General features: G+C 44.8%; 3 protein-coding genes across 5 annotated transcripts in view; 1 reads left to right on the top strand and 2 right to left on the bottom strand.

Moving 5' to 3' along the window:
* Positions 1 to 26644, bottom strand: part of LOC138670044 (solute carrier family 2, facilitated glucose transporter member 11-like) — a 193736-nt gene that overhangs the window by 140417 nt on the left and 26675 nt on the right. The gene's annotated exons all lie outside the window — the stretch shown is intronic.
* On the bottom strand, positions 930 to 5431 carry LOC138657736 (uncharacterized). 2 transcript variants are annotated; one of them, XR_011317162.1, is made up of 3 exons: positions 4390 to 4527; positions 4137 to 4289; positions 930 to 1940 (listed from the first exon to the last, which is right to left on the bottom strand). XR_011317162.1 is itself a non-coding variant. In XM_069745415.1 (2 exons), exons 1-2 carry the CDS (start codon positions 5218 to 5220, stop codon positions 1888 to 1890), a joined length of 1137 nt encoding a protein of 378 aa, XP_069601516.1. In that variant the 5' UTR covers positions 5221 to 5431; the 3' UTR covers positions 930 to 1887. The 2 variants fall into 2 exon arrangements, 1 of the variants encoding a protein (XP_069601516.1); XM_069745415.1 differs by having other exon boundaries at positions 4137 to 5431.
* The window catches only part of DERL3 (derlin 3), a 43457-nt gene continuing 38073 nt past the window's right edge, over positions 21261 to 26644 (top strand). Inside the window, exons 1-2 of one of the 2 annotated variants that reach the window (XM_069757078.1) lie at positions 21261 to 21448; positions 21582 to 21647. In XM_069757078.1, coding sequence (XP_069613179.1) covers positions 21359 to 21448; positions 21582 to 21647 — 156 coding nt within the window. In that variant the 5' untranslated portion in view covers positions 21261 to 21358. The remainder of the gene's footprint in view (positions 21449 to 21581; positions 21648 to 26644) is intronic. The other variant, XM_069757089.1, reaches the window with a different exon arrangement.

Genomic DNA, 26644 nt, shown 5'->3' with positions numbered 1-26644 from the left:
CCGCAATTATGATATTAACCTGGGAGGCCGGTCTAGAAACCTGACCTCAGACCAAAGTTATAAATTTAGGCTGCAGACAGAGAATTGTGTTCACATGATGGGGGCGGCCTGAGAAGCTGATGTGATCCAATTTACATTCTTGCTTCCCTCAGGGAGCAGAAAGCAACTATCAGTTAGATAATTTCTGTAAGTTTTCTCCTGTTTATTCTGACACTGTTTTGCATAAGTTGTATGTCTTTTTATTATCATATTTTTATACCTTTTTCTTATTGTAAGCATTGAACTTTTTGCTATTAAAGTATAAAACTTTAACAAGTTGAAACTTGAATGTTCTAAAGAATCCATAGCCTAAAGGTGTGTGAGCCTTATGAGTGATAGACATATTTTTATTAGTATTATTGTTAGTTCCGGAACTCATCGCCCGTGTATTCGATGAGTGGTGGCAGCGTGTATGAGCAGGTGTGTGGCCTGGGTCGGTGTGTGATTTATGCTCCCATTACAGCATAGGACAGAGGTTGAATGCTGGACTGAGAGTGGGGAGATAGATTAACCCTTGCAGGCACAACCCCAAGTCATGTGTGAGAGCAGGCACGTGACGAATAAGTGACACCACGGAGAAGGGATCCGTGACAGGGCTTAATGCCAGGGTCAGGCAGGGATTAGGTTCCGGCTTGGCGATAGGTGCAGAACCTATATAGGGACATTTAGGGCAGACAGTGTGACTTTAGGTCTGACTAGGGGTCTCCACTCCCCGCTTCCCTAGTGTTGGATCCCCTTCCCCTCATCCCTTCGTGTTGCACTCTTTCTTACACTATCAATATACAAAAACCCAGACTCATAGTAACAGGTGACCCAGGAATAAATCCCGGCCCCTCTAGCTACAACTCCCAAAGCATGATATACGCGAAACAGGAGGAAAACAGGGAGTGTTTAAAAGTAGTACATAATTTTATTACAAAAATACATCACATACATATAATAAAAACGACAAATATAGATACCAAAGGAAGGGACCTCGTACACACTGGACCGGAATAGTACAAAAACAGATGTTACTGTATAGCAGTATCCTCCACAAAGTGGAGGATAAATACCCTCAAAACAAAAGAAAGCCCCCACCGCAGACCGTATCAGCTGCCCATATAACTCAATCAACAGTCACACCCAAATAGGTATAAGTATGGGCAGAGAGACAATCAGGGAAAGGGGGAGGGTTAAATACTGTGAGAAGAATGGAGAGGCATAAATAACCAGCTCAGATGAGCGTTAAGGCAAACCCCACCAGATAGCACTGCTCACAGCCGGTTCTTACCCCAGGTGCTGAGGAGCCCAAGAATCGGGCAATGCCCCCGACGCGCGTTTCGCTATGTGTCCGCTGGCTTTTTCAAGGGGGAGTGTCCCTTTGTGATAAGTCAGGGCCTTATATCCATTAGTTCACCGGTCACATGACCGGAAGAGGATCAGCGGCTGAGAATGAGCGGCGCATGCGCCCGTGGCCAGCCGCCCCGCAACCACCAGATCCGGCCAGTGCCTGGAGCCAGACGAGCAGGCGCACGGCAGATCGCCATGGAAACCCGGTCGCCGAGCCACAGACACCAAGCGGCCGCATACAGGAGGCGCGAGGAGGGGAGCCGTCGGGCGCATGCGCACCACAGCCCAAAGAGAATAAGAGATACGGAATACTGTCCCATCAAAGTGCCCGTACCTATTGCATAATAAACAGTCACATTACATAAATATAGAAGGTATGAATGGGGCACAAAGTCAGGACATCGTAGCACCGACACATCAGTGTAATTGATCCTCATAAGTGGGTAGATGCATAGATAAAACAGGTCCATGATCCGTAGCAGATGCAGATGGCGGAAGAAGTTGTGTAATATATGATTAGTCCCCAAATAAGTTGTAGAGAAATCCACAATCCCAGAGGAGAGCAAAATCTAATAAGGAAAAAATATAAAACACAATAAGAAAACGCCACAAACAAACAAAAGGACAACAAAAAGCATAAAAATGGAGGGGAAGCAAAAGGAACTTTCAATAAACCATAGTGTATAGCTACAGGAAAGGGGCAAAATTCAAGGCCTCATTGAGACCATTGGGTCTGACAGTATCTAAAGTAACTATCCATTTTAGCTCACGCTGGGCAAGGAGGCGTTTAATGTTACCACCCCTTATTCCAGTATGAACCAAATCTATCCCTCTAACCTTGAAACATCTGGGGTCACAATTGTGAACTTCCCTGAAATGCCTAGGGATAGTCTGTAATTCAGATATATCCTCCACTGTCCCGGCCGCGCCAATGCCCCGCACATGTTCCCTCACTCTCACTCTTAATTCCCTGGATGTAAGGCCCACATATATCAGTGGGCAACTGCATGTGGCATAGTAGACCACATTCCTGCTACTGCAAGAAATGTAGTCCCTAATCTGATATTCTTTTTTGCCATCCGCAGAGTGAAAGGAGGTACTGCGCAGGACATTGGCGCAGGCAAGACAGTGACCACAACTATAGCAACCCATGATGCGTCGTGATGAGCCAAACAAACTAGTGGTTGGTGCCGAGTAATGACTCTTGACCAAAAGGTCCTTCAAATTTCTGGCCCTACGTGGGGTCATCTGTGGGTAGTCAGACAGGAACGGACCCAGGGAGGGCTCAGTGCCTAAAATACGCCAATGTTTGTTTAAAATGGCTCTAATATTGTCCCACTCATGATTGTATTCTGATATAAAACGTATTGTTCCATCAGTACAACTCTTGTCTCGTTTATTATACAACAAATGGTTACGTGGTGTAAATTTAGCCCTATTATACCCGTATCGAACACACCGTTTGCTATATCCCCTCTGTATGAAACGCTCCCTCAAATCATTAGCCTGTTGCTCAAAAGTATGATCAGTGGAGCAGATCCGCCTCATCCGGAGGAACTGTCCGACCGGGACGGCCCTTATGGTGGCTTGGCTGTGCCCAGATGACGCATGTACCAATGCATTAACCGCTGTTGTTTTACGGAACACATCCGTTTCAATAAACGTATCAGGACCTACCTTTAGACAAATATCCAAGAAATCGATGGTGAATGGGTCATATTTGTAGGTTAGCCTGATATTAAATGCATTGGAATTGAGCACAGCCATAAAATCCCCGAGCTGCTGCACCGTTCCACGCCAAAAAAACAAAACGTCATCTATGTAGCGTAACCAGCACAGCACATGGTCAGCGGCCCCCGCCCCCGCGTCACCAAACACCAACCTCTCCCAGAAACCCAGGAAGAGGTTGGCGTACGCGGGCGCACAGGCCGCCCCCATGGCTGCGCCACGCTTTTGTTGATAAAATTGATCTTTAAATGTAAAAAAATTATGCGTCAGAACGAATTGCAGCAGCTCGAGGATAAGCTCACACAAAGGGCCGCCCAGGTCGGAGGTCCCCAGAAAAAAGCGGACCGCTCGCAGGCCATCGGTGTGGTCGATACAGGTATAAAGGGCCTCCACATCAGCTGTCACAAGAAGAGTCCCATCATCCACAGAGACCCCGTCAACCCTTGTTAGGACGTCCGTTGTGTCCTTCACAAAGGATGGTAGTGTTTCAACTAGTGTTTTTAGATAATAGTCGATAAATCTACATATTGGGTCACACAGACCTTGCATCCCTGACACAATCGGACGTCCCGGGGGGTTGACGAGGTCCTTGTGGATTTTCGGGAGGAGGTAAAAGGTCGGGATCTTCGGGAACTCAACCGTCAGGCCGTCCAACACTTTTTTATTAATTATACCCACATCAAAAGCACGATGCAGAATTTTCTGCAGCTGCACCGAGAAGGAGACCACCGGACTATGGGTAAGTTTGGTATAAACTGTTTGATTCCGAAGTTGTTTGAATGCTTCTTTTTCATATTTTTCCACCGGCCAGACCACGATGTTTCCCCCCTTATCCGCCGCCTTAAAGACAACATCTTTAAGCGATTGTAGCTGGCGAATAGCCTCTCTTTCGCTCCCTGTGAGATTATCATGCTGTCTACGTGTGGAGAGCTTCCTCAAATCCTCTGTTACGAGTTTAGTGAACACTTCCACTGCAGGGCTAAGGGACAAGGGGGGAAACCTCGTGGACCTCGGAATAATTGCCGGCGGAAACTCACCTTTAGGTGTATTCGTTTGCTCATCCAATAGTTCCTCCAAAATCCGGAGGGTATCCTCCTCAGTGCAGCCCAGAATATCAGATCCATTTCCTCCTCCCGAATGTAACTTCTTCAAAATCAACTTCCTCGAAAATAAGTGGAGGTCCTTTAAGGCTGTAAAAAAATTAAAACCATTAGTCGGCGAGAACGAGAGCCCTCTGCTTAATACGTTTAGTTGACTCTCAGAGAGGACATGATTAGACAGGTTAACTACCTGTAGTCCCCCCTGGGTCCGACCGTCCGACTGATGTCCCACAGGTCCTTTTTTGGAATTCTGCCTTGTAGTCATTTTCTTACTCGTTTGTGGGCCATCACTATCTTTTTCCAAGGGACCCCTTCTTCCCAAATGTCTGTCATCCACAGATGTAGTAGATTTGTATGATGTCGATCGTGATCTTGACCGTGACTCATTGCGATAATATGGGCGAGAACGCTCATTCCCATTCCTCCATCTATACATTTTACCAGTCTGTCTATCATTCATGTCACGCTGGAATTTCTTGGATTTTGTTAGTTGAATATCTTCAACCCATTTTTCAACTTCTTTCTCAATCTCGTTATTAAATTTTGTTAAATTTTCACTCGACATTTCTTTTTTAATACTAGACTGTAGGGTCTCAATGTCAACTTCCATTTCCTTTAAAGATTTTGCGTTCATTTCCTTCAAGATCTCCATAAACCCCACAGAACATTTACTGGCACATTCCTCCCACCTTTCCTTAATATCAACATCGTCAACCGGGAAAGATGGGAAGACCTGCACCCTGAGGCCCCTGGGGATAAGGCCCTTCTGCAGATATTTATCCAAAAAAGCATGGTTCCACCAAACCTTAGTGCGTTTCCTCAATAAGTCCTTAAATTCGACCATATTTTCCTGTAACCCCCTAGAATTCCCCTCCATGCCCAATTCATTGGTATCCTTAAAAACGCTATCAATTTGCGTGAGCCATGTGCCGTCACGGGCTCGAAAGTCCATTGTTATAACGCTGGGACCTGCTGTGAGAAACACAGAAATAAATATCAATATACAAAAACCCAGACTCATAGTAACAGGTGACCCAGGAATAAATCCCGGCCCCTCTAGCTACAACTCCCAAAGCATGATATACGCGAAACAGGAGGAAAACAGGGAGTGTTTAAAAGTAGTACATAATTTTATTACAAAAATACATCACATACATATAATAAAAACGACAAATATAGATACCAAAGGAAGGGACCTCGTACACACTGGACCGGAATAGTACAAAAACAGATGTTACTGTATAGCAGTATCCTCCACTTATGAGGATCAATTACACTGATGTGTCGGTGCTACGATGTCCTGACTTTGTGCCCCATTCATACCTTCTATATTTATGTAATGTGACTGTTTATTATGCAATAGGTACGGGCACTTTGATGGGACAGTATTCCGTATCTCTTATTCTCTTTGGGCTGTGGTGCGCATGCGCCCGACGGCTCCCCTCCTCGCGCCTCCTGTATGCGGCCGCTTGGTGTCTGTGGCTCGGCGACCGGGTTTCCATGGCGATCTGCCGTGCGCCTGCTCGTCTGGCTCCAGGCACTGGCCGGATCTGGTGGTTGCGGGGCGGCTGGCCACGGGCGCATGCGCCGCTCATTCTCAGCCGCTGATCCTCTTCCGGTCATGTGACCGGTGAACTAATGGATATAAGGCCCTGACTTATCACAAAGGGACACTCCCCCTTGAAAAAGCCAGCGGACACATAGCGAAACGCGCGTCGGGGGCATTGCCCGATTCTTGGGCTCCTCAGCACCTGGGGTAAGAACCGGCTGTGAGCAGTGCTATCTGGTGGGGTTTGCCTTAACGCTCATCTGAGCTGGTTATTTATGCCTCTCCATTCTTCTCACAGTATTTAACCCTCCCCCTTTCCCTGATTGTCTCTCTGCCCATACTTATACCTATTTGGGTGTGACTGTTGATTGAGTTATATGGGCAGCTGATACGGTCTGCGGTGGGGGCTTTCTTTTGTTTTGAGGGTATTTATCCTCCACTTTGTGGAGGATACTGCTATACAGTAACATCTGTTTTTGTACTATTCCGGTCCAGTGTGTACGAGGTCCCTTCCTTTGGTATCTATATTTGTCGTTTTTATTATATGTATGTGATGTATTTTTGTAATAAAATTATGTACTACTTTTAAACACTCCCTGTTTTCCTCCTGTTTCGCGTATATCTTTCTTACACTATGCGTGACATTTACTGAGAAATGGCTTTTTGGTTTTCATTGGCTGTAAGCCATAATTATCAACATAAACAGAAGTAAACACTTGAAATAGATCACTCTGTTTGTAATGACTCTATATAATATATGAGTTTCACTTTTTGTATTGTCATAAAAGGAGGGAGGCCCAGACATATTTCTTGCACAAGTGCTCCAAGTTGTCTGTGTCCCCTGGCTGCAACACATTATTAACCCAAACAATTTGGATTAGGAAATGTGGACTCCTGCCTGCACAACACTAAAAGCACAAACTAGTTTGATGCTGGAATGTCGATTTCATACAGAACAGGATCCTATTTAACTATGTGACAACTTGGAGCAGCAGGAGCAGCCTCTGTGCCCTGTTACACTCATAAAATGGCAACAGCAAAACAACATGTCCGATTTTTATATGTAGAGAGACATGTGACTTTGGCAGCCAATGAGAGAAGCGCTTGTGTATGGACATTGGGGATGTTTTCTGCCCCCTGATTGGCTACCAGATATACACACATTAAGTTAATTAAAAAAATTACACTCCGCTGCTCCTCTGACTTATACACACCCCTCCCCACAAAAACACGTCCCCCCCCTCGCTGTTCTAGGCTGTGGGTCATATATTAATCTGGATGAGGCTCTGCCTCCAGAGATTATATTTTTACATGAAAGGTGGAGTCATCAATGTGATAGTGGGTAATGGCCTTTCTCTGATCTCCTGATCTCACTGCAGAGCTGTGTGTGATATAAATGACACATCTGCAGGTTCTGCTCAGTGCTTCCGCTTCCATCTCACAGGTAGCCAGTGTTGCAATATTGCCGTTACAAAGTAGAGCATAGAGTTCTGCAAAAATGTGTTTGCCAAAAGACAAAGTAAAGTTCTCCTGTTCTGTGTTAGTTACATGTCTCACACTGGTAATGCTTTCTTTTATTGAAATTCCGTTTCTTGTTGTTAGGCAGAGTATTGAGAAAGAAAGGACCTACTGTTCGCTGTTCGCAGACCTGCATTGTTTTATGGGTGTTGTATGTGAATCTGGAGACCATTATCAGATAGCATGTTCTGAAGTAAACAAGGATTGAATGGCAGAGGGATTTTATATCTGAGGCAAGCAGGCCTAAAGAAAATATTATATATACTAGATAAGAAGTGAAGGTGTACCAAGACCTGAGGGACATTGGAGAAGATGGCCAGGCTGGGACACAAGTTCTCCTATGGGGAACTGATGATGCAGTGTCACATCAAGGTGCATGTGGCCCCTATCGTATAGACTTTGAGAAAAGAATAGAGAATTATGAAATGAAAAATGTGGCAAAGACCAAGGACTGTTGAGCAGCTGGAATCCTACATCAGACGGGAATGAGACAACATTACTCTCCCAAAACTTCACCATTTGGACTTCTCATTGCCCAGACGTTTACAAAATGTTGTAAAAACAAGATAGGATGCTAAACAATGGTAGACATGGTCTTGTCACAACTTTTTTGAGATATGTCGCTGCCATAGATTTCACTTTCACTTTCTAATCTACGTTCTATGTTTTGCTGTTAACAAAATATGGCTGTAGATTTCCAAGTCATTGCAATATTGTTTGCTTTACATTTTACAGTGTCCTATTTTGGTATAGAGGTTGTACAATGGATGTCATTAAATTCCTGTAGGTGAAATTTATTGGTTTTAGTACTATACACAGTTTTCATAACTGATAGCAAAGTTAATAAATATTGTTGAAGTTGTTCTTTTTTTCCAGCATATTACATTTGTGACTGAGAAGAATTGTTCTGTCCTCACTAGCTGAGGCAAGCTCATACGTAGCTATACAGTCAGCTAAACCGCTATACCGGGGTCCAATAAGGAGACTGTGGTTGAGTCTGTGCTTTATTAAACATAGTGGTATATTGATGCGGTGAAACTGTGAACAATGATATACATAGAATCTGTGCATGGCATAGAACAGATACATAATACACATGATATACATTATGCATAACATTTAGAAAGCTAGTGACTAAACTAGGAGTACAACTGGTTAAACTAAGCTAATATAGAGCAGAAATATCTATAGGAAGCATAAAGACATACCGGCAATGCAATCGCAAGGGGGATGAAGTGAAGCGTCTTTCCTTGAAGGCAAACTGAAGAAAGTGAAAGGAAAAATGGAGGGAAATGGAGGCTGAGCTACCATAATGCATTGCAAAGGAGGAGGAGAATCAGACATGGATAATACAAAAACAAGATTGAACTGCCAACATAACTCTGACCGCTAGAGGGAGCCAAAGCATCACAGATGAATAAAGGCATGAATATATCAATACTGTATACTGAGGAAACTGCAATTATGCAAGCAAATAATCAGGGTAACAATATTAGATGGCGGAGACAGAACACTCCCCGTCTGGCATCAACGGATGTCACTACTCCATTCTTCCGAAGGCAACAATAGGACCAGTTCAGATACCGGTCTGGAAAATGTCTTAGGTTCATTCCCTTTGGTCATCCTTAGCTCAACTTTGCGGACGTTGCCGTCCTTGCTTGGGAACGTTGCGGTAACTAGACCAAGTGGCCACTGGTTCCGGTGAATCTGACAGTCTTTCACAAGAACAAGGTCACCTATGTTCAGATTAGGTTTAGTAGATTGCCACTTTGTACGTGGCTGCAGGGTAGACAAATATTGTTTGCGCCACCTGTCCCAGAAAGTATTTGCAAGACTTTGTACCTGTCTCCATTGGCGCTTGTAGAGGTCCTTCGCGTCGAATCCTCCTGGAGGGGCACTGGACAGTCCCGTTTTCTGGGTAAGTAGAGTAGCTGGAGTCAATAACAAGGGCTCCTCCGGGTCGGTAGGAACTGGAACAAGGGGTCTTGCATTGATTATTGCTGCAGCTTCGGCCATGAAGGTGATTAGGCTTTCGTGAGTGAGCCTCGCTGCTCCTTTACAATTTTCCATGTCACGAGTTCTGGTGGTCCTGAATGAGCGAGCTATATGAGTCAGGCAGGTAATGGCTCGAGTAAGTGACTTCCAACTTGAGAATCTGTCGAACCTGCAAGATCCAAGCTGGATAACAGAGGGCGGATTTCAGCATCTGAGTCCTCTCCTACTAGTTCAAAGGTGTCTGGAAAACATTCCTCAATGTACAATAGTTTTGGTCCCGAGAGCCACGTTGTGCTTCCTAGTCGACTTGCGTCAACTGCTCTAGTTGCATGATCTGCGGGATTCTGGTCTGTGGGTATGTAATGCCACTGCTGTGGGTGAACTGATCTCCTGATTCGTAGCACTCTGTTATTGACATAAACGTAGAATCGCCTGGTTTCGTTGTGGATATATCCCAGGACTACTTTGCTGTCTGAGTAGAACTTGGCTTGTGTCAGGTCGATATCCATTTCGGATGCGATGAACTCCGCTAACTCAACGGCTAAGACTGCGGCACAAAGCTCTAACCTGGGTATAGTGTGCTCTGGTTGTGGTGCGAGTTTGGCCTTTCCCATGACGAAACCAATGTGGCACTGACATTTGGAGTCTACAGTTTTGAGGTAGGCAACAGCGGCAATTGCTTTGACAGAAGCATCTGCAAATACGTACAGTCTTTGGCTCTGTATCTCAGTAGATGGCACAGGGGTGTATGGTCTTGGCATATGCAAGTTGGAGAGTGCCGCTAACGAGTTCTTCCACTCTTCCCACTGGATCCTCTTATCAGGTGGCAGAGGTGCATCCCAGTCAGATGTTTCCCTAGTTAAGTCTCTTAGTAGGGCCTTGCCTTGTATAGTAACAGGAGCTGCAAAACCCAAGGGATCATACAGACTGTTGATGGTAGACAGGACGCCTCTACGTGTGAAAGGCCTTTCTTCCTGGCTGACCTGAAAGGTGAAAGTGTCTGATTGTAGATTCCAGAGAAGCCCGAGGCTGCGTTGCATTGGTGCGGGGTCTGACCCCAGGTCTAGGTCTCTGAGACCATTACATAGGTCCTGAGAAGGGAACGCTTCCATGAGTTCTTGGCTGTTTGAGGCTATTTTATGAAGCCTAAGGTTTGAGCAGGCAAGCATGTCCTGGGCTCTCCTGAGAAGACTGATGGCAGTCTCATTTGAAAGCATGGCTTTTAGACAGTCGTCGACATAAAAGTCCTTTTCTATGAATTGTCTGACATCTGCTCCATATTCTGGTTCTCCTTCCTGAGCTGACCTTCTGAGTCCGTAAATGGCGACTGCAGGTGAAGGACTGTTGCCAAAGATGTGCACTCTCATGCGATACTCTGTGACTTCTTTAGTAGGATCATTGTCTCTGTACCAGAAGAATCTTAGGAAGTTCCTGTCTCTCTCTCTCACAAGGAAACAATGGAACATTTGCTGGATGTCAGCGATGAAGGCAATGGAATCTTTACGGAAGCGCATAAGTACACCCAGTAGTTTGTTATTGAGGTCTGGTCCTGTCAGTAGAACGTCATTCAGGGAGACATCATTAAACTTAGCACTGGAATCAAACACGACTCTGATCTGGCCTGGTTTCTTAGGGTGGTATACTCCGAACATGGGTAGGAACCAGCATTCTTCAGAGTCTTTGAGAGAGGGAGCTAGTTCTGCGTGACAGTTTTAAAAAATCTTTGACATGAAGGAGAAAAAGTGATCTTTCATCTCTGGTTTCTTTTGCAGATTACGAATGAGAGAGGAGAAACGTTGTAATGCTTGATTTCTGTTGTTCGGTAGACGTGGTCTGTGGGTTTTGAAGGGAAGAGGTGCGACCCAGCTGTTGGTCTCATCTTTAACAAGTCCCTTGTCCATTACCTCTAAGAACAACTTGTCCTCTACCGACATTGCCACTTGGTTGTCCTGCTTAGTTCTCTGGAAGACTGTGCACCCTAACTGATCCTCATGGCTTCACGACACTATACTGCTGTCGTGAGTAAAGTCTATTAGATGGTTGGGCAGTTGGATGCTGTGTGGCAGTTCCCTGACATGGAACTCATTGTTACAAGGTTGAAACAGAGATGGACGTCCTTTCTTTAATGTATTTGTCAGCATGCTTGTCACAGAAGATGGGGCGTGCATGCGTCCCAAGCATACGTTGCCAATTATGACCCATCCTAGGTCTAGCCTTTGGGCATAGGGAGCATTGTGGAGTCCATTGATATGACGTCTCACTTTGTGAACCTGCAGGATATCTCTCCCCAACAGCAGAATTATCTGGGCCTGATGGTTGAGTTCCGGTATAAGGTGCGCTATTCGTTTTAAGTGAGCGTGATGGATTGCTACATCTGGTGTAGGGATTTCAGATCTGTTGTCTGGGATCTGGTTACATTCGATGATCGTAGGTAGCGGTAGGCAGAATTGTCCGTCTAAAGACTCGATCTGGTAGTCAGTAGCTTTTCTGCCTGCTGTTGTCACAGTACCTGCACACGTCTTTAATGAGTAGGGAGTGCTTGGCCCTTTGATGTTGAATAGGTCAAAGAACGTTGATCTAGCCAAGGATCGATTACTTTGATCATCCAAGATAGCATACAGTCTTACAGCTTGGTCTCTATGACCCTTCGGGTATACTCTGACGAGGCATATTTTTGAACAGGACCTACTGTCTATTGTCCCTTTGCAGACCTCAGTACATTGTGAAGTGATCTCTGGCGTAGCTGTATCAGTGCTCCTTTCCTCCCCGCCATGCTCACTGTCAGCTGGCGTGTTTTGTGTACTCCATGGAGCTGGGCCAGGGTGTAGAGCGGTGTTATGATCTTTGGTGCCACATTCTGTGCATTTTACACTGACCTTGCAATCCTTGACGAGATGAGCTGTGGACGAGCAGCACTTGTAGCAGATACCGTTTTCTTTCAGGAAGCTTTTGTGATCTGGCATAGATTTTCCTCTGAAGGCTTTGCATTTCAGGAGAGGATGAGGCTTCTGATGAAGTGGGCACTGCTTGTCAGGGTCCTGCACCTTTGTCTCTGATTGGGAGCAGCCAGCAGATTTGTAATTAGAACCTGAAGAAGAAACATAAGTCTTGTGTACTGCCACAGATGTTCTGCGTGGATTTGCAGGTGGTGACGGTGTGGCATATGGTATTGCAAAGTCAAAGCTGGGATCGTTTCTAATTCTCGCTTGTTGGTGTATGAAGTCTACAAAAACGGAGAAGGGAGGGAATGGAACGCTGTGTTTGTATTTGTACGTGGAGCCATGTGTGAGCCACCTCTCCTGTAGATTGTAGGGCAACTTCTGGACTATAGGGTTAACACCTCTGGCTGTGTCGAGAAATGCAAGTCCCTGTAGGTCGTCCTCGTATTTGGCAACTTGGACTTCCTTCAGCAGGTCGCTTAGCTCTCTAAGTTTCTGGAGACCTTTGTTAGATATTTTAGGAAAGTCATCGATTCTTTTGAACAAGGCTCTTTCTATTACTTCTGCTGAGCCGTAACACTCATCCAGCCTTTTCCAGATCTCTTTGAGGCCAGTCTCAGGGCGGTTTATATTAATGTCTCTGATCCTTACTGCGTGTTTGACTGACTCTTCTCCCAGGTATTTGACTAACAGGTCTATCTCTTCCCTGTGTTGTAGCCCCAAGTCTCTAATGACATTTTGGAAGGAAGCTTTCCAAGCTCTGTAACCTTCAGCTCGGTCAGTGAATTTCATGAGTCCCTTGGCAACCAGTTCACGTCGTGTGAAGAACTTGGCAAATTCTGTCGTGAACCGGTTGTCAGCAGAGTATACTGGTGATGGGACGCCCTGATAGTGATGTGAGGTGCGTTCGTACCTGTTAGTGTCCTCATGGTGGCGCCAGCCGGTGTCGTATTGCTTCGGCCTGATGTACGGTGCGTCAGCAGGGTGATCCACGTTGGTTACCTGATGAGGGGCAAGGTAGTCATTAGCAGAGTTGTTTTGCCTCACATTTTCGAGTTTGTTTCTGTCCTGAGCCTCGTGACGACTCTCGCTCACTTCGCTAGAGGTGTCGTATTCTGGTTTTGGTACTGGTTCAGGGTTATAGTTTGGATCAGGAAGGTCATTAACATACTGAGATGTGCGTTGTGGTGAGTCTTGCAGTGGAAACTCCAGACTCGACGTACTGCTTTGGCTATGCAGCTTGGGATTTTGCGCGGCTTCTAGCGATTCTGCTTCGGCGAGGGCTGCGGCAGCTTCCCTTTTTGCTGCTAGGCTTTCTAAGGCGGCATCCACACGTGCCTTCTCTAACTGCGTTCTTCTCTCTTGGTCGGCTCTCTCTAAGCGTGACCTTCTCTCTTGCTCGTCTCTCTCTAAGCGCGACCTTCTCTCTTCGTCATCTAGGCGTGCTTTTTCTAATTTAAGTTGCATCTCTTGGTCAGCAAAGCTCGCTCGTATTTTGGCGGCTTCAGCATTTGCGCGGGCAATGGCGACCGCGCTGTTGATGGATGTTGTCTTTGAGGAGACGGAAGTAACAGATCTTGTCCTATGTGATTTGTGAGACATGGTGTCTTGGGAAAGTACTTGGCTGTGCAGAGATTGCTGTAGCTGTATTTAGTCTCTGAGTAGCCGGTGACTTGAATCCCACTAGTTGGATGGCTGCCGTTTCACTGTTCTGTCCTCACTAGCTGAGGCAGGCTCATACGTAGCTATACAGTCAGCTAAACCGCTATACCGGGGTCCAATAAGGAGACTGTGGTTGAGTCTGTGCTTTATTAAACGTAGTGGTATATTGATGCGGTGAAACTGTGAACAATGATATACATAGAATCAGTGCATGGCATAGAACAGATACATAATACACATGATATACATTATGCATAACATTTAGAAAGCTAGTGACTAAACTAGGAGTACAACTGGTTAAACTAAGCTAATATAGAGCAGAAATATCTATAGGAAGCATAAAGACATACCGGCAATGCAATCGCAAGGGGGATGAAGTGAAGCGTCTTTCCTTGAAGGCAAACTGAAGAAAGTGAAAGGAAAAATGGAGGGAAATGGAGGCTGAGCTACCATAATGCATTGCAAAGGAGGAGGAGAATCAGACATGGATAATACAAAAACAAGATTGAACTGCCAACATAACTCTGACCGCTAGAGGGAGCCAAAGCATCACAGATGAATAAAGGCATGAATATATCAATACTGTATACTGAGGAAACTGCAATTATGCAAGTAAATAATCAGGGTAACAATATTAGATGGCGGAGACAGAACAAGAATATTGGAGATATGATTTTATGCCAATCATTTGTATCCTATTTGGCATGGCAGTGAGGTCAAGCCTCCAAAGACTGTGAGTGACAAATCTCACACCTTGAGCCAGTTCAGAGCACTGCAAAGGCTTGCTTGTAATACAGAGTCATGCTGAAGCTGTCAAAGAACATTCTAGAGACATGATTCCGTAAGGGGTTATGGAGATACTGTACGTCCTAGCCGTACATTGTGTATATTTCCGAGATTTCCAGAATATGACGAACGCCTTCCAGGGCCTCAATCCATTCTAGAACCCCAGGGAGGTGAGAAAATAGAATGACCCTAAATATCCAAGATGTGTTTAGTGTCAACACATAGCAGTGACCCAGCTGGATCTGGTGATGCCAAAACCGCCTCCCTAGGACTGTCCATTAAAGAGTTATAACTCTTCTTTGGTTTCTGAGTTTTTAGCTGCTAGAGGCAGGAGGAGGGGATTTAGGTTCAGCCCAGAGGGCATGAAGGCAGTGACCCAAAGGGGATAAAGGCTAGTGTAAGGCTACGTGGTCTCTCTATGTTATGATTGTGGTTCATTTCGACAGTGGGGGCCATGTCGAGTAACATGCTGTGAAGGACCTAGGAGCCAGATAGCAGCCCATGACCCCTGCGGCCCAAAGCACACAGTCGAACATCAACTTGGTAACATGATCTATCTGCTTATATCTTTTGTCCTACCTCTAACTGTATTTGCATATCTGACCACTGTATATGTGTAACCATCGTGTATATAGTGTATTGTCTATTGTGCCCTTAAGGCAATTAAATATATAATTTAGCCTTGGGCTGCTGTTTTATCTCGATCCATGAAACCACACGTTCGCTTCTCGGCTTAACTTTCCACGTTATCGGGGATGGTTTCTGGACCGATATAATCCCGTTAACGCACCGGGCTTATATCTAACGAGGAACTGATGACAGTCTTACTGGGCTAGCAGCACTCTGTTCACTGGTGCTTGTGAAAGAAGCCTCTCAGCTTGTCAGGGCTGTAAGTGAGTGGGGTGCAACGTCAGTGACTGTGTGGGCCCCATCATCTCACTCCCCATACCACCCTGGGTCCATGTGGACAGGGGATATCTGTGTAAAACTGTACCAAGCTGATGTTACATGTCCTCAGAAGGTGCGCAACATCATATTGGTGAAAGATGGAATACCGCATTACGTGTTCTGTCTGACTAGTGATGTCAGATGGGATGGCGAGGTGCGGGTTTGTTGTTAATTCTGTTGTCGAACTCCCTCCTGTGGTCGTGAATGGTACTTCGGCGAGTTCTGTCCATGGACTCCCTCTGGTGGCTGTGAGTGGAGCTGCTGCTTCTGAGGTTCCTTGCACAGGTGACGTGGTTTATCCTTTGGTTGGCTGCTCTATTTAACTCCACTCAGATCGTTACTCCATGCCAGCTGTCAATGTTCCTGCTTTGGTTCAGTTCGCTCTTGGATCTTTCTGGTGACCTGTCTACTCCAGCAGAAGCTAAGTTCCTGCTAGTATTTGTTCATTGTTTCCTTGTCCAGCTGGTTATCATGATACTGCCTTGCTAGCTGGAAGCTCTGGGATGCAGAGTGGCATCTCCGCACCGTTAGTCGGTGCGGAGGTCTTTTTGCACACTCTGCGTGGTCTTTTGTAGTTTTTTGTGCTGACCGCAAAGATACCTTTCCTATCCTCTGTCTGTTTAGTAAGTCTGGCCTCCCTTTGCTGAAACCTGTTTCATTTCTGCGTTTGTGACTTTCATCTTTACTCACAGTCAATATATGTGGGGGGCTGCCTTTTCCTTTGGGGAATTTCTCTGAGGCAAGGTAGGCTTTATTCTCTATCTCTAGGGCTAGCTAGCTCTTAGGCTGTGACGAGGCGCCTAGGTAGAGTCAGGAGCGCTCCACGGCTATTTCTAGTTGTTGTGATAGGATTAGGGGTTGCGGTCAGCAGAGCTCCCACATCCCAGAGCTTGTCCTGTGTGAGTTTAACTATCAGGTCGTGCCGGGTGCTCCTAACCACCAGGTCATAACACGGATTCATCACAGTGGCCTATTCCTAGAACAAGCTCCGTTACTGCACTTCCTTAAACAGTGATGTCCATACAAATCTCACTGAGACTGGTATGGCATGTCAGTCTATATACAGTGAAGAGCAAAAGGGTAGCAATGTTTTGAACTTTTGACTTTCAGGCTCCATATCTCACAATCCACTACTGCTTAGACAATCATCTTGGCTATCTCATACATAAATTTGACTAGCAACTATTTAGCATATGATAAGTTATGCAGATTTTTGTCACGTCACTGCATTGTTACTGTTTTGCTCCAGTGGTGGAAAAATATTTTTCTTCCTGAATACTTCAAAATACAACTTGTTCTCACATTCCATAATAGCTCAGTGTATTGTTAGGTTGATTCCCTAGTGAAAGGTCACTGGTTTGAATCGAGAGCAGCCATGAAGACGCTTTCCAAAGAAAAGCGAAACAGCATCATCCAGCTCATCTATACCTGTCTCTTGGCCAAAACAATTGCCAAACTGCATCATGTGAGTGCCATGACAGTTGAAAGAATACGAAATGAAGTCCACCCATCCATTCAGAAGTCAAAAGGTGGCCATGAAGGCAAAATATTGGAGCCAACAAGTCGGCTCATCCCAAGGTCTATCAGTCCTGGAGCACCAAACATGGCAGTGGAGGTGGCTCATATGCTTTATAATAGTGAGATCACAGACATCGATACAAGCACTGTGTACACCAGTCTGGAATGGTGGTCCGAAAAAAGGTGAAGAAGTCTCAACTTCAGTATTGTCAATTGAAGCTTTGGTTCGAGTTTGCAAAGAAGAACGAAAAGTGGACATTTAAAGATTTGAAAAGGGTGATTTGGAGCGATTACATGAACGTCAATAGACTATGATCTGATAAGTGCTAATGGGTCTGGAAGAAACAAGATAAAGAGGGGCTTACGGATTGAGAAATTGAAGGAAATGTCAAGTTCAGTGGAGGAAACCTGATGACATGGGGTTGTTTCACAGCCAAAGTCATTGGATACTTGACCAGGATCAATGGTGGTCTCAAAGCTGAGCTATATGTGAGTATCCTACAAGATGAGTTACTTCGTACACACAAGTACTATGGGTATGAAAAGGACGACATAATGTTCCAACAGGACAAAAACATGAAGCATATGTCGAGATCTTTATCAATGATCAACATCTTTATCAATGATTTAGATCAAGAAATTGAGGGTACACTAATTAAATTTGCTGATGACACAAAGCTAGGAGGGATAGCTAATACTAGAGAAGAGAGAGGATTCAAAAAGATATAAATAAACTGGAGCAGTGGGCAGCAACTAACAGAATGGTTTTTAACAAGGAAAAATGCAAAGTACTACATCTGGGCAATAAAAATGAAAAAAGTATTTACAGAATAGGAGGCATAGGGCTAAGCAACAGCACATGTGAAAAAGACTTGGGTATACTAATAGATCATAAACTGAACATGAGTCAACAGTGTGATGCAGCAGCAAAAAGGCAAATGCAATTCTGGGATGTATTAATAGAAGAATACAGTCTAGATTACGCGAAGTCATTATTGCCCTCTACTCCTATTTGGTCAGACCTCTGCTGGAATACTGTGTCCAGTTTTTTGCACTGTATTTAAAAAAAGACATCAACAAACTGGAGCAAGTTCAGAGAAGAGCGACCAGAATGGTGACCGGTCTGAAAACCATGTCCTATGAGGAGCGGCTGCAGGATTTGGGAATGTTTAGCATGCAAAAACGAAGACTGAGAGGAGACTTAATAGTTGTCTACAAATATCTCAAGGACTGTCACATTGTAGAAGTATCACGTTTATTCTCATTTGCACAAGCAAAGACTAGAAGCAATGGGAAGAAACTGAACGGGAGGAGAAACAGATTAGATATTAGAAAAAACTTTTTGACAGTTAGGATGATCAATGAGTGGAACAGGCTGCCACGAGAGGTGGTGAGCTCTCCTTCCATGGAACTCTTCAACCAGAGGCTGGACAGACCTCTGTCAGTGATGATTTAGTGAATCCTTTGAGCAGGGGGTTGGGCCAGATGACCCAGGAGGTCCCTTCCAACTCTATCATTCTATGAGATTGGGGAAGAAATGGTCCAGTGACAATGAAGTAGAGGTGCTGGATTGGCCCCCACAGTCCCCAGACTTCACCCCCAATCAAACACTTGTGTGTAGAATTGAAAAAAAAACTGTATACATACCAATTGACAACTTTGAGAACCTGTAGAAGAGACTTGAGATCAAATTTTATGCTTGAATCTGATCACATGCCCAGAAGGATTAGGAAATGTTGAAAGACAAAAGGTGGATTTGCAAAATAATAACAGAATTATAAAAATTAAAATTAGGTATTTAAAATCAAAACAGTAACAATGCAGTAACAAGACAAGAGTCTGTATAACTTATCATATGAATAGTTGAAAGTCAAATTTAAGTATGAGATAGCCAAATGGTTGTCTGTAAAATGATGGCAGTCTCAAGTTCAAAGTAGAAGTGGATAATGAGATATGGAGCAGGAGTTTAAAACATTGCTACCCTTTTGCTCTTCACTGTAAGTGAATAGAGGTGAGAGTGGTTTAGCTGCAGCTACTAGCACAATCACAAATATGTGGATGTACACTCATATGAACATGACTGTGCCAAGTACTGGATGAAGGGTGATCAATGAGTGGAACAGGCTTCCACAAGAGGTGGGGAGTTCTTCAATGGAAGTGTTCAAACAGAGGCTGGACAGACATCTGTCTGAGATGGTTTAGTGAATACTGCATTGAGCAGGGAGTTGGGCATGATGACCCTGGAGGTCCCTTTCAGCTTTAACATTCTATGAGTCTAAGGGCACAGTTAGTGCTGCTGCCCCTTTGTTCTGTTGATCAGTTCTGTTGCAGTGGATCCACATGGTATTAACCCTTCTGTGAAGGCCATGAAATAAATCCAAAGCTTTTCTGTGCCGAATACACACACATAATTTTCCGCAGATTTAAAAATCTAAAACCAAGGCATTATTATGTGTACTCATTAGTCTGCATAGATTTCTTCCACTGTATGTGCATGGGGTATAACATACCTTCCTTCTTCCTTCTACCTATCCTCCTTCTTCTCCTCTCGCTTCCTCAAACTCAATGTGGACAAATCTGAACTCATCATCTTTCCTCCATCCCATAGATCTTCCTTACCTGACCTATCTATCGCAATCAATGACATCATGCTTTCCCCCGCAAGGGAAGTCTGCTGCCTCGGAGTAACCTTTGACTCTGCCCTGTCCTTCAAACCGCACATTCAAGCTCTTTCCACCTCCTGTCGCCTCCAGCTCAAAAATATCTCCAGAATCCGTCCTTTCCTCAACCGTCAATCTACTAAAATGCTTGTGCACGCCCTCATCATCTCCCGCCTTGACTACTGCAGCATCTTTTTCTGCGGCCTCCCTGCTAACACCCTTGCACCTCTACTGTCCATCCTTAACTCTGCTGCCCGACTAATTCATCTCTCTCCTCGCTACTCCTCTGCTTCCCCCCTCTGCAAATCTCTTCACTGGCTCCCATTCCCTCAGCGTATCCAGTTCAAATTACTAATACTGACCTACAAAGCCATCCACAACCTGTCTCCTCCATATATCTCTGAACTAATCTCCCGATATCTTCCCTCACGTGATCTCCGGTCCTCCCAAGACCTCCTTCTCTCCTCCACACTTATTCGCTCCTCATCCAAACGCCTCAAAGACTTCTCCTGAATATCCCCCATCCTCTGGAATTCTTTGCCCCAACACGTCCGACTATCTACCACATTCAGATCCTTCAGATGGAACCTGAAATCCATCTCTTCAGGAAAGCCTACAGCCTGCAGTGACCCCGCTGCTGCCTCATCACTACCGAAGCTACCGCCTCACCAACACCGGAGCTCCTGCAACCCTCAACCTATTGTCTCCATCCCCACCATCCTGTAGAATGTAAGCCCGCAAGGGCAGGGTCCTCGCCCTTCTGTATCAGTCTGTCATTGTTAGTTTGTTTACTGTAAGGCTACGTTCAGACTAGCGTTGTGCGCCGCTGCGTCGGCGACGCGACGCACAACGCACCGAAAAACGCGGCAAAACGCACGCAAAAACGCTGCGTTTTGCGACGCGTGCGTCGATTTTTGCCGAAAATCGTACGCAAGAAAAATGCAACTTGTTGCGTTTTCTTGGTCCGACGCTTGCGGCAAAAAAGACGCACGCGTCGCAAAACGCAACAAGCAAAAACTCATGCGTCCCCCATGTTAAACATAGGGGCGCATGACGCGTGCGTCGCCGCTGCGTCGCCCGACGCGGCGCCGACGCAGACCAGCACAACGCTAGTCTGAACGTAGCCTAAGTGATATCTGTAACTTGTATGTAACCCCTTCTCATGTACAGCACCATGGAATCAATGATGCTATATAAATAAATAATACCTTATTCAAATGCATTAAATAAGGAATATCAGTGTATTTGATGAGGAGAAGCTGAAATCCCCATCAAATTCTGAACAACTAAGCTTGTGCTCCTCTCCTGCATCCAACATGGCAGACTTAGAATGTGCAGAAAGTATCAGCATGTTTCCTTCAGAAATGTTGGAGCTGGATAGATCTGTATGTTCAGAGCCTCCTGGATTCACCTTACTAATCAGGACGCAAAGGAAGCAACCTGTCTGACATCTAAAGTAAAGCCACACATACTTTCCCTGTGGGAGGAGAAACTGGCACAGGACGAGGAAGAAAGAGACTGTCACTTGGAACCTGGCTCTAACAGCTGCTACACTATCACTAGGCACTAGACAAGGGTAACAATATGGCTCAGCATGGCATGGGTGCCTTTGAGCACATCCCAGTTGTAACCAGAGCTTACACCGTAGCCTGCCTCATCACCACTGCTGCTGTGGTAAGTGGCCTCCTGCCTTGTTCCTGAGAGCTGAGATTTTAGTGCAATGATAGGAGGCACAGATGTAGTCAACATATGTCATCTCAAAATTGTCCACTCTCTGACCTCAATCCTTGTACCTCTTCATCTGCAGCAAATGGAGCTGGTCAGTCCATTGCAAATTTATTTTAACCCGGATCTAATCTTCAAAAGGCTTCAGGTAAGTGACTACGAAACATCTGGAAGCGCAATACAGTGTGGCTACTGGCATATGACTACTGATCAATGACTATTAACCAGTCGGTGAACTGTTAGGTTGGCCAGTTATCTGTATCCCCCATAAAAATCACGCTATGATCAGCGGACAGAGCATATTGAGGCCCACATTTATCAAAAATGGCATAATTTGCACAAAATCTGTAGTTTTCACTTTCACTCTGTCACTCCATGTTTGTCAAAACAATAATGATGATAAATGTCATTAAATCATATAAAACATAACCTTTAATATAGATCAATAAAATATTTTAATTACAATCAACACTCCATATGATATGGGTCTGCTCATTAAGAAGAAAGATATTTCACCCTAATAAGTTACTATAGCTTCCCTTCCTACCAGCAGAGGTTGGCACCCTATAAAATCTGCGCAATGGCGCCCCCACTCAACGTCGACTCTCCCTCACCCCAGAAAACCCTATCCAAGGAAGGGTGCACAGAAATATAGCAGTATTGTTCCATATGTAATGTAATCAGACAGACATGGTACCCTGCTTCTGATATACCATATGGTACGTGCAATACATCAGAAAGGGAAGTACATTGAGGCCCAAAGGCAAACACCAAAATCATATCATAAAAAGTTTGAGAATAGGCAGATATCATAATTGTGTATATATTGATGCAAAAGTCAATGGTACCCTCGAGTATACACCATAAGTAATCTCTGTGCAGTGGTTCTTTAGTTAATACATTCACATTGCACCTTATCGAGATCTCGCAATATATATTAAAGCAAGAGTGAATGGTACCCCAGTATATGCACCATAAGCAATCACTGTGCAATAGTGGTATATAAATCCCATAAAGGGGAAGACTCATGGCTGTACTAGCTCAAAAGGGTGCTTCTACTCAATACTGAGCAAAGGGTCTGAATACTTATGCTTATGACCATGTGATATTTCAGTAGTTTTTTTTTTAATACATTTGCAAAAATTTCTACATTTCTGTTTTGGTTTTTTTTCAGTCAAGATGGGGTGCAGAGTGTACATTAATGGGAAACAAATGAACTTTTTTTGAATTTACCAAATGGCTGCAATGAAGCAAAGAGTAAAAAATGTAAAGGGGTCTGAATACTTTCCATACCCACTGTATATAAATATTTTACTTTACAGAAAATAACAAAAAATAACCATTGGGCTGTTCTAAAAAAAATAGCAGTGCATGCATTTGTCTTTACAAACTCACAATATGTACCTTTTTTGTGGATTTAGCATTCTTGTGAATTTAGTTGTACGCCCACATATTTTAGGACTGCTTCACATCTATATTGCATAGAGACAACCAACTCCTGGCACCTGTCATGTATTATTCCAGCCCAGGATGCTTGGACTACATCCCACAATTTTTTGGCATTTCTTGGCTTTGCCTCAGAAACAGCATTTTTAACCCCTTTACCCCCAAGGGTGGTTTGCATGTTAATGACCGGGCCAATTTTTACAATTCTGACCACTGTCCCTTTATGAGATAATAACTCTGGAAATCTTATATGGATCCCGGTGATTCTGACGTTTTCTCGTGACATATTGTACTTCATGATAATGGTAACATTTCTTTTATGACTTGCATTTATTTGTGAAAAAAAACAGAAATTTGCAGAATATTTTGAAAATGTCGCCATTTTCCAACTTTGAATTTTCATGCCCTTAAATCACAGAGATATGTCCCACAAAAACTTAATAAGTAACATTTCCAACATGTTTACTTTACAACAGCTCAATTTTGGAACCAAAATTTTTTTGTTAAGAAGTTATAAGGGTTAAAATTTAAACAGCGATTTCTCATTTTTACAACACTATTTTTTTGGGGGACCACATCACATTTGAAGTCACTTTGAGTGGTCTATATGATAGAAAATACCCCAAAGTGACACCATTCTAAAAACTGCACCCCTCAAGGTGCTCAAAACCACATTCAAGAAGTTTATTAACCCTTGAAGTGCTTCACAGGAATTTTTGGAATGTTTAAAAAAAAATCAACATTTAACTTTTTTTCACAAAACAATTACCGTATATACTCGAGTATAAGCCGCGATTTTCAGCCCAAATTTTTGGGCTGAAAGTGCCCCTCTCGGCTTATACTCGAGTCAAGGTGGGTGGCAGGGTCGGTGGGTGAGGGGGTGAGGGCGCTGAGGCATACTTACCTAGTCCCAGCGATCCTGGCGCTGTCCCTGCCGTCCCACGGTCTTCTGTGCTGCAGCTTCTTCCCCTCTTCAGCGGTCACGTGGGACCGCTCATTAGAGAAATGAATAGGCGGCTCCACGTCCCATAGGGGTGGAGCCGCCTATTCATTTCTCTAATCAGCGGTAACGGTGACCGCTGATAGAGAAAGAAGCTGCGGCACCGAAGACCGTGAGACAGGCAGAGGGAGCCGGACATCGGGACCAGGTAAGTATCGCATATTTACCTGTCCCCGTTCCAGCCGCCGGGCGTTGCTCCATCTTCCCGGCGCCGCTCCGTCTTCCCGGCGTCTCTGCGCTCTGACTGTTCAGGTCAGAGGGCGCGATGACGCATATAGTGTGTGCGGCGCCCTCTGCCTAATCAGTCAGCGCAGAGAGAAGCCGGGACCGGACGCCGGAACGAGACGCCGGGAGCTGCAATCAAGAGAGGTGAGTATGGCTTTTTTTTTTTTTATTGCAGCAGCGGCACAGATTTATGTGGAGCATCTATGGGGCAGTATGAACGGTGCAGAGCACTATATGGGGCACAGATATGGGGGCAGTATGAACGGTGCAGAGCACTATATGGCACAGATATGGGGGCAGTATGAACGGTGCAGAGCACTATATGGGGCACAGATATGGGGGCAGTATGAACGGTGCAGAGCACTATATGGGGCACAGATATGGGGGCAGTATGAACGGTGCAGAGCATATATGGGGCACAGATATGGGGGCAATATGAACAGTGCAGAGCATATATGGGGCACAGATATGGGGGCAGTATGAACGGTGCAGAGCACTATATGGGGCACAGATATGGGGGCAGTATGAACGGTGCAGAGCACTATATGGGGCACAGATATGGGGGCAATATGAACGGTGCAGAGCACTATATGGGGCACAGATATGGGGGCAGTATGAACGGTGCAGAGCACTATATGGGGCACAGATATGGGGGCAGTATGAACGGTGCAGAGCACTATATGGGGCACAGATATGGGGGCAGTATGAACGGTGCAGAGCACTATATGGGGCACAGATATGGGGGCAGTATGAACGGTGCAGAGCACTATATGGGGCACAGATATGGGGGCAATATGAACGGTGCAGAGCACTATATGGGGCACAGATATGGGGGCAGTATGAACGGTGCAGAGCACTATATGGGGCACAGATATGGGGGCAATATGAACGGTGCAGAGCACTATATGGGGCACAGATATGGGGGCAGTATGAACGGTGCAGAGCACTGTATGGGGCACAGATATGGGGGCAATATGAACGGTGCAGAGCATACAGGGCACAGATATGGGGCAATATGAACGGTGCAGAGCACTATATGGCACAGATATGGGGAAATATGAACGGTGCAGAGCACTATATGGCAGAGCTATGGGGAAATATGAACGGTGCAGAGCACTATTTGGCACAGCTATGGGGCAATAATGAACGGTGCAGAGCACTATATGGCACAGCTATGGGGAAATAATTATCTATTTTTATTTTTGAAATTCACTGGTAAATGCTGCATTTCCACCCTAGGCTTATACTCGAGTCAATAGGTTTTCCCAGTTTTTTGTGGCAAAATTAGGGGGGTCGGCTTATACTCTGGTCGGCTTATACTCGAGTATATACGGTACTTCAGATCCAATTTGGTTTATTTTACCAAGGGTAACAGGAGAAGTTTGACCCCAAAAGTTGTTGTACAATTTGTCCGGAGTACGCTGATACCCCATATATTCAGGTAAACCACTGTTTGGGTGCATGGCAGAGTTCAGAAGGGAAGGAGCGCCGTTTGACTTTTCTATACAAAATTGTCTGGAATTGAGATTGGGCGCCATGTCGCGTTTGGAGAACCCATGATGTGCCTAAACAGTGGAAACCCCCCATAAGTGACACCATTTTGGAAACTAGACCCCCTAAGGAACTTATCTAGATGTGTGGTGAGCACTTTGATCCCAAAATGCTTCTCAGACGTTTATAACGTAGAGCCGTAAAAATAAAAAATCATAAAAATGATCTTTTCACCCACATTTTTTTATTTTCCCAAGGGTAACAGGAGAAATTAGACCCCAAAACATGTTGTGCAATTTGTCCTGAGTACGCTGATACCCCATATGTGGGGGTAAACCACTGTTTGGGCGCATAACAGAGCTTTGAAGGGAAGGAGCGTCATTTTACTTTTTCAACGCAAAATTGGCTGGACTTGAGATCGGACGCCATGTCGCGTATGGAGAGCCCCTGATTTGGAGGAACTTATCTAGATGTGTGGTGAGAACTTTGAACCCCCAGGTATTTCACTAAAGTTTATAACGACCAGGTGTAAAAATAAAAAAAATCATATTTTTTCCACAACCATGATCTTTTAGTCCCCAATTTTTTTTTATTTTCCCAAGGGTAACAGGAGAAATTGGACTGCAAAAGGTTGTTGTGCAATTTGTCCTGAGTACGCTGATACCCCATATGGGGGGAACCACTGTTTGGGCACACGGCAGAGCTTGGAAGGGAAGGAGCGTCATTTGACTTTTTCAAACCAAAATTGGCTGGAATTGAGATCGGACGCCATGTCGCGTTTGGAGAACCACTGATGTCCCTAAACAGTGGAAACCCCCACAAGTGACACCATTTTGGAAACTAGACTACCTAAGAAACTTATCTAGATGTGTAGTGAGCACTTTGAACCCCCAAGTGCTTCACAGAGATTTATAATGCAGAGCCGTAAAAAATAAACAATCTGTTTGTTTTTTTCTCACAAAAATGATATTTTCGCCCCCAAT

Source organism: Ranitomeya imitator, chromosome 1 (assembly GCF_032444005.1).
Source record: "Ranitomeya imitator isolate aRanImi1 chromosome 1, aRanImi1.pri, whole genome shotgun sequence".
NCBI lineage: Eukaryota > Metazoa > Chordata > Amphibia > Anura > Dendrobatidae > Ranitomeya > Ranitomeya imitator.
The sequence above is the reverse complement of the archived record's forward strand: the minus strand, read 5'-3'. Positions and strand labels throughout refer to the sequence as shown.